General features: G+C 32.2%; 1 protein-coding gene across 4 annotated transcripts in view; it reads left to right on the forward strand.

Moving 5' to 3' along the window:
• The window catches only part of betaCOP (coatomer subunit beta), a 42295-nt gene extending 36630 nt beyond the window's left edge, over window positions 1–5665 (forward strand). For all 4 annotated transcript variants that reach the window (XM_087151128.1, XM_087151129.1, XM_087151126.1 and 1 more), the window contains exons 19-22: window positions 2169–2314; window positions 2408–2497; window positions 3656–3808; window positions 5407–5665. In XM_087151128.1, the coding sequence (XP_087007254.1) occupies window positions 2169–2314; window positions 2408–2497; window positions 3656–3808; window positions 5407–5475 (458 nt within the window). In that variant the 3' untranslated portion in view covers window positions 5476–5665. The remainder of the gene's footprint in view (window positions 1–2168; window positions 2315–2407; window positions 2498–3655; window positions 3809–5406) is intronic.
• The last annotated feature ends 10847 nt before the right edge of the window (window positions 5666–16512 follow it).

Here is a 16512-nt window from a genome sequence, read left to right on the forward strand (position 1 = left end):
TTGTAGAATTAGATTTAAATTTTTGTTAAAACTCTCAAAATTGTCATGACTTACATTAATTTTTCTATTATTACCCTTTTTTTTTAGTCATAATCTTATGTTGTTAAAATGTAAATTTTTGCATGATTAATTTTAATAGTGTGCCTTGAATTTTACTGTAATTGTGAAAGATTGCTTTAATCTCATTTCTTTTTCTTTTTTTTTAAGTTTTTAAGTGTGATATTATATGCTAATGATTCATTCTCATAAATAAAATTGAATGTTGTGAAATTTATGCAAGTTCTGATTAGTATATTCTAGTTTATTACCAGACAAATAATTCATTTACTTCAGCTCTTTCAGCAATTAAAATTCTTTGCAATATGACAGAATATGATCTCTTTAACAGACTAGCTTTTTTGACATTTTTATTTTTTGACATTTTTATTTTTTATCCTTTCAAATGTCTGTTTTTTTTTCTTTTTTCTGTTTTTTTTCTTCCGAAAACCGTGGTAAGAAGGGTCATTTTTCTTCTATATAATTCTAAATGAGTTACTGTTTTGGCTCATAAAATTAAGTTTTTTTTCTTCCAAGAGCAGGACTGTTTGTAAATAAAAAATGGATTGAGGTTTTCTGCATGCGTTTGGTAGGATTAAAAAATCAAGGCTTTCTACTGGCAGAACTGTCAGTGTGTTAGACAGAATTAATTGCTCAGATTTTAAAAAAAAGTTTGTTTTTTTTTTTTCTTAAAGAATGTTATCACTGGAAGATCTGATTGATAAAAAAGTAATGAGCCACATATTGTAAAAAATTTTGAAATAATTATGTTCAACAAGATCTTGTGTTCATTCTCCTCAAGCAGTAAAAGCTTCTTTGAAGATTAAGTATTTCAATGCAAACTCTCTTTTTTTATAAGCCACAAATCTCTCTAGTATCTGTGCAGGAAAATCTATCTCTTAATTACAAAATAAGTGCATAGCTGCCAAGTGTACCGATTTTTCATCATAGCGTAATTTTTTTCTTTTACTCTATAAAGCGATCCATGTCTGATTGGCGAAATCCAATCAAGTCGCGTTATCGCTTAGCTCTGCCTCTAGCTGCATTCGTATATTTGATGATGTATGTACAGGTCGCTTCACAGACACTAGAGCCCCTGAATTGATGGTATAGGAGCCTTAACAGATACCAAGAGGAAATTTTAGCTTCCTGACTCCTTGTCTTTTACTTGCAACCTTACCGGTGTTGAATGTTTACTCGGAATGCATCTTTTCAATTTAAGTTTAGCTTTGAATGCTTTTCCACATGGTAATCTGAAAAAATGTCACACATTCGGCGAAGTCTGTTTTTGCGACAATTATAGTGAAGAATTTGATTTCATCAAAAAATCAAGAAAGGGGACATCGTACGCGTTATGTATTGCTTGCAATACAGACATTAGTATAGCACATGGCGGAAAGTGTGATATCATTTCACACGGGAAAACAGCCAAGCATGCTACCGCATATACAAATATGAAAAAGTCAGCAAAAATTTCGGATTTTGTTTCTTCCACTATTGATCTACAATCAATTAGAAGCGAACTATTGTTCACATGATTTCTCCTTGAACACATTATTCCGTTGGCTGCTGCGGACCATGCATCAAAGTTGTTTTGTGCGATGCTTCCAAAAAATAAGACCGAGTTTAGGGGTAGCATGAATGCGTCTACTTTGCAGGCAATTTTGATTTACCAAGTCCCAAATGATTCAGCCTTGTTATAGACAAGTGTTTGATGAAAAGTTTTTAAAATCAGCCAAATCTGCTACAACTGTAGCACTTAACAAGAATAATTGATTATTTTTTTATATGTGTTTATTGTCACATATGTTTGAGTAATAATAAAATATTTTGTTTTTAAATATGTTTTAAATTACTAAAATCAGCTATCATTTCTGTTTAATTAGTTTGTTGAATAAGAATAATAATCAAAAATCTTGTCACTTGATATGTATTATAATCAATAATAATTGTTACATTAAATCTTATACAGTTACAATTATGCTAACATTTAGTGTAAAGAAGTAAACTTTAATGTCGCGACCGCGTGACGTGTTCCTATTTTTTTCCCTGGCGGGTTGGCAGGTATGTAAGTGGGTTATTACTTTTTATCCTCCAGGTTTTTCATAGTTTAACTGTCATTTATTTTTCAGTATATGATATCAGCGGATCAGCCAGTGACAGAAGTGTTGTTGTTCTGAATGATATTCACATTGATATTATGGATTACATTATTCCTGCTACATGCACCGATCAAGAGTTCAGGCAAATGTGGGCAGAGTTTGAATGGGAAAATAAGGTAAGAACTTACCTATTTTTATTTTAAGCTAACATTTGAATGTTCCATTCACTCTTTGGCAGCACAAATATTAATATGTTCTTTATTTCCTAGGTGTCTGTGAATACTACATTGAATGATCTAAAATGCTATCTCATGCATTTGATTGGATTTACAAATATGAGGTGTCTAACACCAGAAAAGGTAGAGCTCTTAGATGTTTTTTTTCCCAATATCTGTAGTACAAAAGCAGTGTAAACTAAACTTGAAATTTAGAGTTTAATTTGTTCAATTTAAATGCAGACGTTATGAAAAGCTGTAGCAGCATTACGTTGAAACCGTCTGGCTTAATTTAAGAATTCAGTTTATTCTGCTTAAATACAAACTTAATAGCTGAAGCAGCATCAGGTTTAAGGTGTCTTGTTTAACTTTAGAATTCGAAGCAAAATATAACATTGCTAGAATAATATGATACAACAACACAACACTATGATTTTCAATACGTAAATTTTACACAGGGTTGCTACTCCACAGGGAGAACAGGGAAAACCTGGAAAATACAGGGAATTAAAAAATCACCTAAAATGCAGGGAATTTTGATTTTTTTTCTTTACAAACTGGGAAAATACAGGGAATTTTGTTTCTTATTTTTGTCTTTTAAAAAATGGTGACCACTTAAAGTGTAATCTATGGGATATTCAACCATGATATTTCAGCTATACTAAACTATTTCATTTACTATAGCATTATTTAATAATATTCAGCTGTTTTTCCAGCAATTAAAACTAATAAATATAGTTAGCCCAATATAGCTCACACAAGAGCACACTAATTGTTGTTTCCTCTTAATATATAGTGCATAATATGAACAGGGAAAACACAGGGAATTTTTTTTCCAGATTTGAGTGGCAACCCTGTTACAGTATGGTATACCCCAAAATCCCACCCATATATCCATCCCTCGGATGAAGTCGTAATCCGTGAAAATATAGGACCACTAATGCCATCTATTAGGAAAATAGTGAATTAAGCATTCTAAAGTAGAAATGAAGTCAGCTCGGGCTTCAGAAAATAGAAACGTTAACTTTTCTCTTACCCGAAGTCAGTTTGGGCATCACAAATATTGGGTGTAGTATTTGCCCGAGCTGGATTCAGGCGACTCTGGCAAGGGGTTAATAAAAAATCTTGTGTTTATACATCTCCTGTCTTAATTGTATTATGCATAGCACATTTCAATGATATAAAATTTAGTTGTGTTTGTAAATTTATAAATAAGATATGAATATGCAACTGTAAAATTGTTTGAACAAAAATAAAAATTGTATTGATATATTTATTGTCATTTAATTTCTTTTCATGTAGGCCCTGTCTGGTGAATGTGGTTTCATGGCTGCTAATTTATATGCCCGTTCTATTTTTGGTGAATATGCCCTAGCTAATGTAAGCATTGAGAAAAATCCTGTTCATCCTGAAGCTCCAGTGACTGGTCACATTAGAATTCGAGCTAAAAGTCAGGTATGAAACAAATAATATCATTAAACAATGATATAAAATATTCAAATTATACAGAGTGACAAAAATAACACATATTCGCTTTAATATGTCTGAACTCATGAAAACATTATCACCTGTAAATAGGTAATAAATAGGTAACCATTAGTTTTTATTATGTTTCTTGAATTGTTTCTTATTGTTGTTGCTTTAAATTAATTTACTCCTCATTTGATATGTAATGGAAATTAACTATAGAAATTAATGAATTGGAGTAGCCGCCGTTAATAGTGGTTAAAATAAAAGATAACGCCCCAGTTCTGATTTTACAAATTTTTAAACTAACATGCCTTTGTTTTAAACCTTAAAAGAATCAACAATAAAGTGAAGGCACTGACATCCAATTACATTTATACAAAATGAATTGTAATTTTTAAAGAGCCATGATGGCTCAGGGGATAAAGCGTTCGCCTTCCAATGGGGTGAACTCAGTTTGAATCCCAGCCAGTCGATATAAACTCTACATCCTGCTTGCACCGACCACAGCACTGATGTGAAATATCCTCAGTGGTAGATGGATCATGGGTGAGAGTACCCTTACGGTCAGGCTGTGTGAGGTTCTCATGGTCTTCCTCTCCATGTAACGAAATGCGGGTTAGTTCCATCAAAAAGTCCTTTACAAAGGCAAATTTCTCCCAATACTTGATCCAGGAGTTCCCTTGCCTTCTGGACTGGGTTCAAAATTAAAAGGCTATGAAGTTGAATAATAGTAGTCTTATACCCAAATTTGGATCGGCTGTTCAACGATGGTTATGAAATTTTTCGGTGATGGACTATTTTTGTATTATGCCACGAACTTACCTGGCTTGGTAGTAACATCGTTACTGCATCTATTGTAATTAAATCTAAATATTGAAAGTGAATGTCTAATAATTAAATGGATATAGTGACAATTATTTGACATTCCTTTTCAGTTATGATCCAAAATCTTTCTCTTTTTTTTTTTTTTTTTTTTTGCCCTTTCGGATAGACAGTTTAATAAATAAGAGTAATTTATGTGTCTAAAATACAATGAGCCATAAAAAGTCAAGATGAACCAGATAAAAGATTATTTTCTGAAGTTAATGGACAATAATTCGTGGATGATATAAGCATTGCGATAGTCCCAGAAAGTTCCCACCGTCAGAGTGGCGAGATACTTTTAGTGAATCAAAACCTTTAAATTTTATCAATTAAATGACGTTTCATTGAGATAAGAAGATGCTTGCAACGCCCTCCCATTCGGAACCTCACTTTAAAAGCTCAAGACAGCCAAAAATGCGTGTCTTTTTCATAGTTTCCACGGCTAGAGAAATCTGGGCCAAGTCCAAACAATCCCTGAAATGGGGAAACCATTGATGTAAATATCCCACCCATAATGTTTCAATACTCAATATAACGTAATAAAATGCCTTTTTATCAGAAGCCGCCTAAGTCTCTTCAATTATCTAGCCTTTAAAGGCATAACATTATATATATACTTTTTATTTGTATTAATAAAGTCGTCTTGATAAAACATATATTTCATTGTTATGAACTGTAATGTAAAATAAAAATGTACATTAAATTACTTTTCTTTGCAGGGAATGGCCCTTAGTCTAGGCGATAAAATCAATACAAGCCAAAAAATGGCTTTGAAGACTGGCGCTTGAAAGAAGAAGTTTTATTGAGTCAAAACATCTTCATTATTTAAAATAAGAACTTTTTTGACATTCAAAGATCATGATATCTCAAATTTAAAGGTATATTATTATACATTGTATTTTAAAAGCATTCTTCATTTTGTTGTATGTTAAATTTATAGTATTTTTCCATGTATAAATAAATCCACGTTGAATAATATTGTGTGTTGTAATTATTATTTTTTTTAAATTTAACATCTTGTGTAAGTTTTTAAATAATTGTATCTTAATAGCATCAAGAAACAATGAAAAAAACTTCCATTTTTGACAAACTTAAAAGTTACTTATTTTTTGTAATTTGTCCACTAAGCACAAAACATTTTAACAAATACATATAAAATCATATAGACTTATACTTAACTTCTAATAATTTTTAAAGGAGAAAAATATCTGTTTTTGTTCACTGCAATTGAAAAAAAATTCAAAACTACGAAGAATCCATAGCTGGGAATATATTTTAAGCGAGAAACCAGTTGATTTTTCTTAAATTCATCATAGATAGAAAATGTTTTCTTAATCAATGTTTTAAATTAATGGGGCAGTTGAGAACTAATAAAAACAAAAAGCATGTGAGTATTATTGATAAATTTAAATTCATTAATACTTTTTTTAAATTAATTTTTTTAATTTTATGTAATATATCCCATATTTTGTTTGGTAAAATATCCAAAAGAACATATTTATTAGTTTTAAAAAAAAATTTATTGACCAATACCTGTCTATATTAAATCTTTAAAATTATTGATTTTTCAATCTGTAACTTACAATAATGATATTGGATTTATCATATAAAGTGTTTAGTGAACTTTTGAACTTTAATTTTTAATAACAATGTGAAGTTTTAAGGAAAAACTGATCATGATCACTGATAATAAAGCTAAATGGAAATGTTATATCAGTATTGTTTTCACACAAAAAAAAGAAAATGTCAGTTACTAATTTTAATCAAACATAGCACATAGAGATATTGGCTGTTTCAGCACTCTGAACGATTAAGTGAGTTTTAAAGCTCTAATTTCCTGCTGCATAACTTTATAGCAAACTTTCAAAAACAACTAATGACTTTTAAAGGGGCCGGGATAGCCTGGTCGGTAGGGCGCTGGGCCCATATCCAAGAGGTCGTGGGTTCGATCCTCGCCGGCCGAAGACTCCCTGTGTAGTAAATGGTGACTGATGCACGCTAAATCTGTCGAATCTCAAAGTCCTCCATGTTCCCACAACAAATCAATACCTCTGGGGGTACTGATCCAGGAGTTTCCTTGTCTTCTGGATTGGTTCAAAATGACAAGGCTACGGAGTTGAACGTAAGTAGTCGTAAACCCATGAATTTGGGTCGGCTGTTCAACGACGGTTATAAAATAAAATAAAATTACTTTTAAAGTCTTTTTAAAAAAAATCCTATTTTATAAAACGTATAAGTGATTTATAATAATGGACGTTATCACATTACAAATTTATTAAGATTTTTCTTTAAATTAGGGGTGTAGAATATTTTTGCATGAATGGGTCACTTGCCCTGCAGATTGACTAATGTTGGATCGCATACACTAGTCCTTAGGCTTGTTGACAGTAATGATGGGGTAATTGTTATAGAAACATCAATGTTCTAATCATTAAATTCCTTTTATCAATTAATTAGTAATATGTTTGCATAAAATAAAATACTTTTAAATGTTTACAATTAAAAACTGCTTAGTTAAAAAAAACATTACCTTATCAGAAAATATTTTAGATAAAGTGAAATAAAAACAATCAGAAAAGTCATGTTTCTTTTATCTCATTAAATAATACTAGAATCAATTTTAACATAAATTCTGAGAATGAAAATCTTTAATGTTCATCGACTTAAATTTTAAAGAAAAAAATTTATTTTCTAGTGAGTAAATTAAATGCAAATTAAATACTTTAATTTTAAAAAAATATTTAATTTTTAAAATGATTTAAATTGAAACAAAATTCTTATGGTGCGAAATAAAATTCAATATTCGGTAGAATCGGATGTTAAACTTTAATACAGAATAATGTTACAAAATCATGAGTAATGTTCATGTCTTCGGGGCTGGTATAGCCTGGTTGGCAGTGACTGGTTGAACTCGCGTTCGGGAGAACGGGAGTTGAATCCTAACGGCCGAAGGCTCCCCGTGTTGAAAATGGTGACTGCTGCACGTTAAATATGTCGGGTCGCAAAGTCCTCCATGTTCCCATAACAAATCAATACCTCTGCGGGTACTGAATTGGAGATTAATCGTTCTCTGGTTCAAGTCAAAATTACGGTCTGTGGGTGAATGAATGACAGTATGAAAGGGTCTGCTCTTTAAACGGGTATAATGTCTGGGTCTGGCTGAAGCCAAATTCTTGGCCATAGATGGAGGCCACTGGAAAAACAAGAACAATTGCACACCTTGCCTTAATGGCCTACGGCAACAAGAATGTAGTTCTCACATATGATTCCCTTATATCGGTACGTTTACCTCAAATAATAAAAATCTAATATTCCTTTAAAAAAACTAAGCGAGCAACACAGGTATATAATCTTGTAAATATTCGAAAAAAAGGAGCATTTTCTTCAATTTAATTTATAGCAATGGCTAATGGCTATATCACACGAGAGAAAATATGTGCAAGTGTAAGTGCAACTGTAAGTGAAATTTCTCCAAAAATCGCTCGTGTGATATAGAAATTATGGTTGCACGAAATATCTGCAACCGTTCAGGCAATTTCTTTCATGAACCAATCAGATCGTTTGCTTTTTATGACGTTTCAATTTTATGTGATGACATATACAAATGTAAATAAAAATGGCGGCGACGTTAGGAAGAGGATGATCGGATGAAATTTTTTTATAGATGAGACGGAACAAGTTTTTAGTTTAATAATAACATTTCCTTTAAAATGAAAGCATTAAAAATACTTTCGCACTATGAGATGACCATCTCAATGCAGTTGATGTACTACCATAACAGGAACCTGCACACGATTTTAGTATCGGTAAGTATAGTACATTATTTTTGCGATAAATTTTCTTTTAAAATATTTATTTATTTTAAGCTAATAAAATTAAAACTTATTATAATTTGTTCCGATCAAAGTTTTAATTACTTTAAATAGAAATAATTTCTATTTTTATATATGTAAAGAATTATACTGGCGAAAAGCTTTACTTTGAAATATTCGCCAAGCAACTCGCCAAACTTTGTTTCAGTATTATAACATAAAATATAATAATGATTATATTTCTTTATTTTTAAATTTTAATCTTTGTTTCTGTTGATTGTAAAAGCATGTGTCCGATTATTTGAAAGTTTTATAATTATTAGTGAAATAATTATTTTATTCTTCCCTAAGAATTCTTTTAATTTTTGAAAATCTCATTTTAAAACAAGTTAGAAAATATGTGTGGTAAATATTTACCTTGTTTCTCACAAAGTTACCCCATTTTCCAGTAATTATTGAAAAGTATTACAAGAAAGGTAGTATATTATATATAAAAAGTAATTATTAAAAATGCAAATTCCCAATCTCCTTGTCTGTTTCTACATTCATCCCTTCTATTTTTTTTTTTTTTTGTGTATGATGATTTGCATAATATTTTGTTTATAATTATTCAAAGTTAACTAATGATACTTTACTTTTTATTTATACTTCACATTTATCTCTTGATACTTAGCTTTTCTATAATGACAGTAAGTATGTAAGTGTACCTTACTAATTTTTCAATATAATTACATTTTTAAGAGTCTTCTTTTATAAATACAATTTATTTTTCTTGAAACAAATTTCAATCCGAACATAAGAACTACAAAACTAAACACACCTGCCATCTTTCATTAGTGTATAGAATAATCTTAGAACTATAATCAAAATATCTGTCAAACTTAAAGTAAGTTTAAAAGGGATACCTAAGGACTTAAATGATTTCAAATTATTGGCATTTAATCTTCCTTATTCTAATAATGTGTTGGTAAAATTTTATCATGAAAGTGATTTCTTTCTTTTATTTCAGATATTTCGTATAATCCTGTAAGGTTTATCTGGTAAAGAAGGAAAGAGATGTAATACTGTTTTTATGGAAGAAATTAAAAAATAAGAAATAAAAATGAATAATGTTCTAAATGTTTCACTTGACAATAAATGTTTTATTTTTTAAATTGATTCTTGTATTATTTAAAATGCAAAACAAAACACGTAAAGGGCTATAACAAAATAATATGATACATTAAAAGTATGTTCTTAATAAAATATTTTTTTTTCATAGTTATAAATAAATTTTAATTTATATACTGTATATTACAATAAATTTGTCCCAAAATAAATCCTATAATTTTTAATTAAATTATCTTATACCAATAAGGAATGTTTTAAATTTTACAATAATAAAATGTAAGTATGACATTGAAAATCCTCTTATATTTAAAAAGCAATTTTACTAAGAAAGTGGAAAAAATAATTTTCATAAAAGTGATATTCCTGATATGCAATGTGTAAATGAATAAAATTGATGATCCCTTCATGTAATGTAAATTAATTTGATGAAAATAAAATTCTGAGACATTGTAGTATAGACAAGTCTGACATTATTTATTATGTATTTTCTAGACTCAATTTAAAAAATAGAATTGATTTGATAGATCTAATAGTTTTGATGTTATAAATATTTTATGAGTGAAAGGTAATTCAAAAATTTTATATTTCATACATTAAACCATCATTTCTTCTACAGAATTATTTCAAAGGACTATGTTTTTGAATTAAGCTTAAAAAATAAATTTGAAGAAATGCCTTACTTGATTAGATAGCAATGTCAGTTGCATAAAGTGGTATAAGTCATAAAATTGTCCTTTCTACACATTGAACTTTTTATAAATTTTCGAATTGTTAAACTATTAAATCAGACAGCTGGTTTTTATTCTCATTCGATTTAGTGTTTACATAGATAATGATACCGCACTTGCCTAGCTAGCATGTTACATAGTAAATATATATAAATAAACTATGCTTTTACAGGGTGCGGAGCCAAATCTTTCAACAAAAAATAAGCAACTTTTAAGAACATTTTAGGCACTCAAAAAATATTTTAAAGCTCTAGGTAAATTGACAAAATGCAAAATAATTCTCAGACTTTACATGATCATGATAAAATAACTAGAATTTGACAAAGAACTGTTTTCTTGATTATATTAGCCATTAAAAAAATGATCAAGAGATTTTTCGGTTCGATTTCAGAGGGTGGAAAATAAAGCCTGAAATTGAGAATATCTTGCAAAATACAGCATGACAGAGCAAGAATCTCACCGAACCCAGCTCACTAGACGCACATGCGGACTCGCAAGTATTTCACCAAACCTGTAAAATGATTGGCGTTTTCATACGCTATTGACTGACGGTACGCTGAAATTGATCATGGTTGAATGAATTCTGCTGTTGTTGTTAATTTACTTCGCACTAGAGCTGCACAATGGGCTATTGGCGACGGTCTGGGAAACATCCCGGAGGATGATCCGAAGACATGCCATCACAATTTTGATCCTCTGCGGAGGGGATGGCACCCCCGCCTCGGTAGCCCGACGACCTGCGAGCGAAGTTGAGCACTTTGCGGTAGCACAGTTTAATGAGGACCCATACCGCACACCCTCGGTCCCTACGCAGACTGATCCAAGTGGTCACCCACCCGCACACTGACCATAGCCAGTGATGCTTGACTTCGGTGATCTGCTGGGAACCGCGTCTTAACGATCAGTCCAGTGCGGGACGAATGAATTCTGAAAACATGAAATAGAAAAATGTGAAAAGTACGTTTTTACATAATATGTGGCGAAAATCGACATTCCTTTTCATAAATCTCTTTTTCGAAAAAGGAAAATAAGGCACTTTTTAAAAACACTTATTAAGAAAAGGGCCTTTAAAAAATGAAAATCAAAAATAAGCACTTTTTAAAAACGCTACGCACCATGTTTTATACATTAGTCACTCAAATCAAAGTAAAAAAATCGTCAAAATTCTAGATAGTATTTAAGTCCATCCCCCTTTCACCCCCTTAACTTTTTAGGGACGCAGCATGAAATTCAATGATATCTTAATATTATCTCAATTTATGAGGTAGAAATCATAATCCTTTTTATACTATGCTACTTCACTAATGGGGAAATAAAGTTTTCAGAATTTTAATTTCCTGCTGAAGAAAAGACTTAACACAAATACAAATGTAAAAAATTAAATCAAAATCAATCAATATTCTACAGCATCTTTACGAACATCGTTGAGAAACTATGATATAATAGAATCATATGATAAAATTAAATATGAGCCAAAAGTAAAGATAAATAACAAAATATGGTAACCCAATTTCATGCAACCGTTCAGGCAATTAAGCAACCCTTTCGGCAACTCCGAACGGAGGAATTTCACTTACAGTTGCACTTACACTTGCAGTTACACTTGCAATTGCACATATTTTTCTCTCGTGTGATAGAGGCATTAAACGTTAAACGCTACATTTTTATTGGCCGGGAAATCACGTGGTAGGATCCAGTTCTTCCTCATTCATATTGTTTTGGTTCTCACTAGCATAAAAATATTAAAAGTATTGTTTTCCTATAAATATTTTTTTAGTTTGTTTTGATACACATATTATTTAATAGGGTAGAATTTTTTATTTTCAAATTTAGTGGATAACAATTGTAAAAAATGAGTGAAAACAATCCCACGGACAATGCGACGGATTTAAGGTTATGTCAAGGTACGTCTCTTGTGAATATCAATTGATTGTTAGGTTTTCTCTTCTGAAATTACATTATGACGCATTCACATACATTATTAATGCAAATACATTTTCCAGGGCGAGACGATGAGGTAACCACAAGCACTTCCACTGGTTCAAGAGGTCCACGAGGGGAAAATGCACAATATTACCGTGATTACAGAGCACGGAAGCAAGCGGAGCAGGAAAAAGACTTGTTGAATAGAACTAGTGATCCTTCTACGTGTTGAAATTAAATTACAATTGTAAATAAACAGATCATTTTGAGAAAAAGAAATATTTTAATAAAGATTATAACGTAAGACAAACTTAGACAAAAAAAAAAAAGAAAAGAACACTTCTATTGATATATTTCCTATAAAATTAATAATAAAATAGTTGCCAAAATCAAACGAACAAAACAAGGCAATGCATCAGTCAGACTGCCTCGATTTGCTGATTCCATCAATAACCTCCGGTCCTGGTATTTTATATTCTTCAACTCCCCCTTACCAGAGCAAGGGATTGATCACTACACATATACATAATATATCACAGTTATTCTATAAAACCTAACTGAGTCCTCAAACTATTGAGTACTTTCTTCGAAATGTTTTTTGTTAAGAAGTCAGCTACATTATCTCGTAAATTAATATATTGAAAGTCGACAATTCTTTTATTTACATTGTCCCGTATGAAATGATACCTAAGATCTATATGTTTACTCCGATCAGACGTAGTTTGATTTTTAGCTATGAACATAGCTGCCTGGTTATCAACATTTATTAGTACTGAAGGTGGTACAAACATTTCTTTACCGAGCTCAAACAGTAAACTCTTTATCCACAATACTTCTTTGAGGCATGGGCCATCGCCAGATATTCAGCTTCTGCGAAAGACAATGCAGTGCAATGTTGTTTTTTACTGGACCAAGACACCGCAGCACCCCCAAGAATGACCACATAACCACTAAATGATTTTCTGTCAATGCAATCTGCTGCCCAGTCTGCATCGGAAAATACTTCTAGCTTCTTTCGAGTTTTTCTATATGTCAAACAAAGATGTTTTGTTTGTTTAAGATATCTGAATAAGTGTTTGAAACTTCGACAATGATTTTCAGAAGGTCTTTCGTTAATTGGCTCATATAAGTTGAACTATAAGCAATGTCAGGGCGAGTACCACAGGCAAGATATAGTAAACTGCCTATCGCCTGCCTGTATGGAATTTTGTTCGATGTTTCTTTAGTTTCCTTCCACTCAGCATTGATTAACTTATAGTGTTTAACACTTGGGTCTAAGGGAGTTGATGCTCCTCGGAGTAAGATTGCATCAAAGGTCTTCAATACTTCTTCTACATAGGATGTTTGGTCTAAGGTTAAGGATCCATCAGCATACCTTTTCACTTTCATCGATAAAATTTCACCTACTTCTCCAAGATCTCTTGCTCTAAACTTGTGTTTAACCTTAAGTTTAAACATGTCTATGGCTTCTTGATTTCCAACAATAAGCATATCATCAACATATGTGCCAAGGTAAAGTGTTTTATTTGGATGATAGTAAATGCATGGATCACTTTTAGAACGTGTTAATCCATAATCTTTCAAAAAGGTGTCGAAACACGTATTCCACTCTCTTCCAGATTGTTTCAATCCATATAGGTTTCTTTTAAGGTGGCAGACAAGATGTTCTTTGCCTGGCACTATGGCTCCTTCAGGCTGTTTCAAGTAAATGTCTTCTTTTAAAGTGCCATCCAGGTAAGCAGCAGTTATATCCATTTGATGAATATCCATTTCACATTCCACAGCTAGTGCCAATAAAATCCTGATAGATTTTAATTTGATCACGGGAGAGAATGTTTCTTGAAAGTCAATTCCAGGAATTTGCATGTAACCTTTAGCTACCAGTCTATCTTTAAATTTATCACAATCTCCTGTCTCAGCTTTCTTTTTCCGAAATATCCATCTAGAACTGATAGGCTTGACATTTGGTGGTTTGCTAACAAGCTCCCACGTTTGTGCGCAACGTAAGTTTTTAATTTCTTCATCTATGGCCTTTTGTCACAAATTTGCTTCTTGTGATGTTAGAGCCTCTTTCAATGTTACAGGGTCCCTATGGAATTGCTTTGCATTTTCAGAACATGCTTCTTTTGCCTTGCAAAGTACATAATCTTGCAAGTGTGCAGGGGTTTTAATAGCTCTTGTGCTTCTTCTGGCAGAATCACTTCGACAGACTTGATTATTTGGATCTTCTTGATCATGTTCTAGTTGGTTGGACTCCTCTGTCATTTCAACTTGTTGGTAAGTCTGATCTCCACAAACATTATTTTGGGATTCATCTTGGCTGATGGCGTTTGTGTCTGGATTCTCATCTATTTCTTCTGGCGATGTTTCATGTAGTTCAGAATTTGGATGTTTATTTGATTTTTCATCACTTGAGTTCATATTGTCTGTGTCTTCATTTTCAATAAATAAGGAAATCTTATCTTCATAGGGTCCTTCTTTGGTCAATTTGAAAGGGAACACATCTTCTTCAAAGAGCACATCTCTGCTGATAAAAAACTTTTTTCTTTCTGGATCCCAAAGTTTATATCCTTTGATACCACTTGGGTACCCATTACCCAATATGGATACATTCTATAGCCTTTGGGTCAAATTTGTTCCGCCTTTGAAATGAGCGTGTATGGCTCCAGGCCCGACATCCAAAAACTTTCAAGTGATCCAAGTTCGTTTCTTTACCTGACCATAACTTTTCTGGCGTACTTCTTCCAATTGCAGTAGATGGGCGTCTATTTCGGAGATAAGATGCTGTGCACACAGCTTCAGCCCAGAATTCTGGCTTTGCTCCTGATTCTATGAGAAGGCATCTGGTTATGTTGATCAAAGTCTGGTTCATCCTTTCTGAAATTCCATTTTGTTGAGGGGATTCCGGCACAGTTAGCTGCCTTTGAATTCCATGTTTAATAAGATAGTTGTCAAAGTTTTGTGACTTAAACTCACCTCCATTATCACTTCTCAAAATTTTTATCTTTTTGCTGTGAAAATTTTCAGCCATTCTCTTGTATTCATCAAACTTCATTATGACTTCATCTTTAGTTTTGATTGGATACACTGTAGAGTAACGAGAAAAATCATCGGTGAACACAACAAAGTAATTTGAGCCTCCCAGTGATGGCGGTGAAATCTTTCCTACTACATCAGAGTGCACAATTTCTAAAGTTTCATTAGCTCGTGTGTTTGAGAATTTTGGAAACTTCTTGCGCTTCATCTTTCCTTGAATGTACACAGAGCATGGCTTGTTTGTTTCAAGATTGCATTCTTGTTTACTTTTAGTGGTTATTATGTTTCTTAAAGTGCCTGGGGAAGGGTGTCCTAGCCTGCGATGCCAGAGTCCATTCGACTGGATCGTTGAAATGTACGCTGCAGGACGATCTTCTTCTGTAATATATAGTCTTCCCTGTCTTCTAGCTCTCAAAACAATTTCACCAGTTTCTGCCAGTATTTTTGCTTCACCATTGGCAAATTCAATCTTAAAACCTTTTTCTTCAATCCTGCCAATCGACAGCAAATTTCCGCCCAAGTCTGGTACATACAATACATTTGCAAGATTAATGTTGCTTTTGGTAGAATCCTCTTGAACTGAAATAGTGATGTTTCCTGTTCCGGTAACTTGAACTTTTTCAGAATTCGCCACTTCTACTACTGAGGCGTAATCAGTTAGCGATTCAAATTTCTTTCTGTCTGACGTCATGTGCTCTGTAGCACCACTGTCTAGAATGAAGATTGTTGAGTCTTCAGCTTTAAATTTATTTGTTAATAAGGTCCAGTTCGTTTTTAAATCTATAGCAGTCTTGGCAGTGCTTTGATTTATTTGTTACGCTTCTTCACAATATTTGGAGATGTGACCCCATTCTCAACAGCTAAAACACCTGACAGTTTTCTTCGAATTTGCCGCTGTTTCTTTTTGTTGTCCATTTCTTCACAGTGTTTGTCTGCATTGGTCTTTCTTGATTATAGTTTCTTGTGTGAAGTGCCCGTTCTTCCTGCTCTTCAACATTTGGCACATTTCTATATATTCTTTTTTCTTCAACTAATAGTCTAGACTTCACAATGGTTGTTGTTAAGTTATCTTCGTCCCAGTGGCGTGCCAACTTTTTTTTGACTGGGGGGGCGAGCCAATGCAAAGTCATAAGCTTTGCTTGATTTAATATTTTAAAGTTAGTTGTATTATTTTAATATTGTAATTTGTCTAATTGTAATTATCTAAACTATTTCC

This window comes from Parasteatoda tepidariorum, chromosome 9, assembly GCF_982258835.1.
Source record: "Parasteatoda tepidariorum strain Cologne lab strain chromosome 9, Ptep-v5.0, whole genome shotgun sequence".
NCBI classification, from domain to species: Eukaryota; Metazoa; Arthropoda; class Arachnida; order Araneae; family Theridiidae; genus Parasteatoda; species Parasteatoda tepidariorum.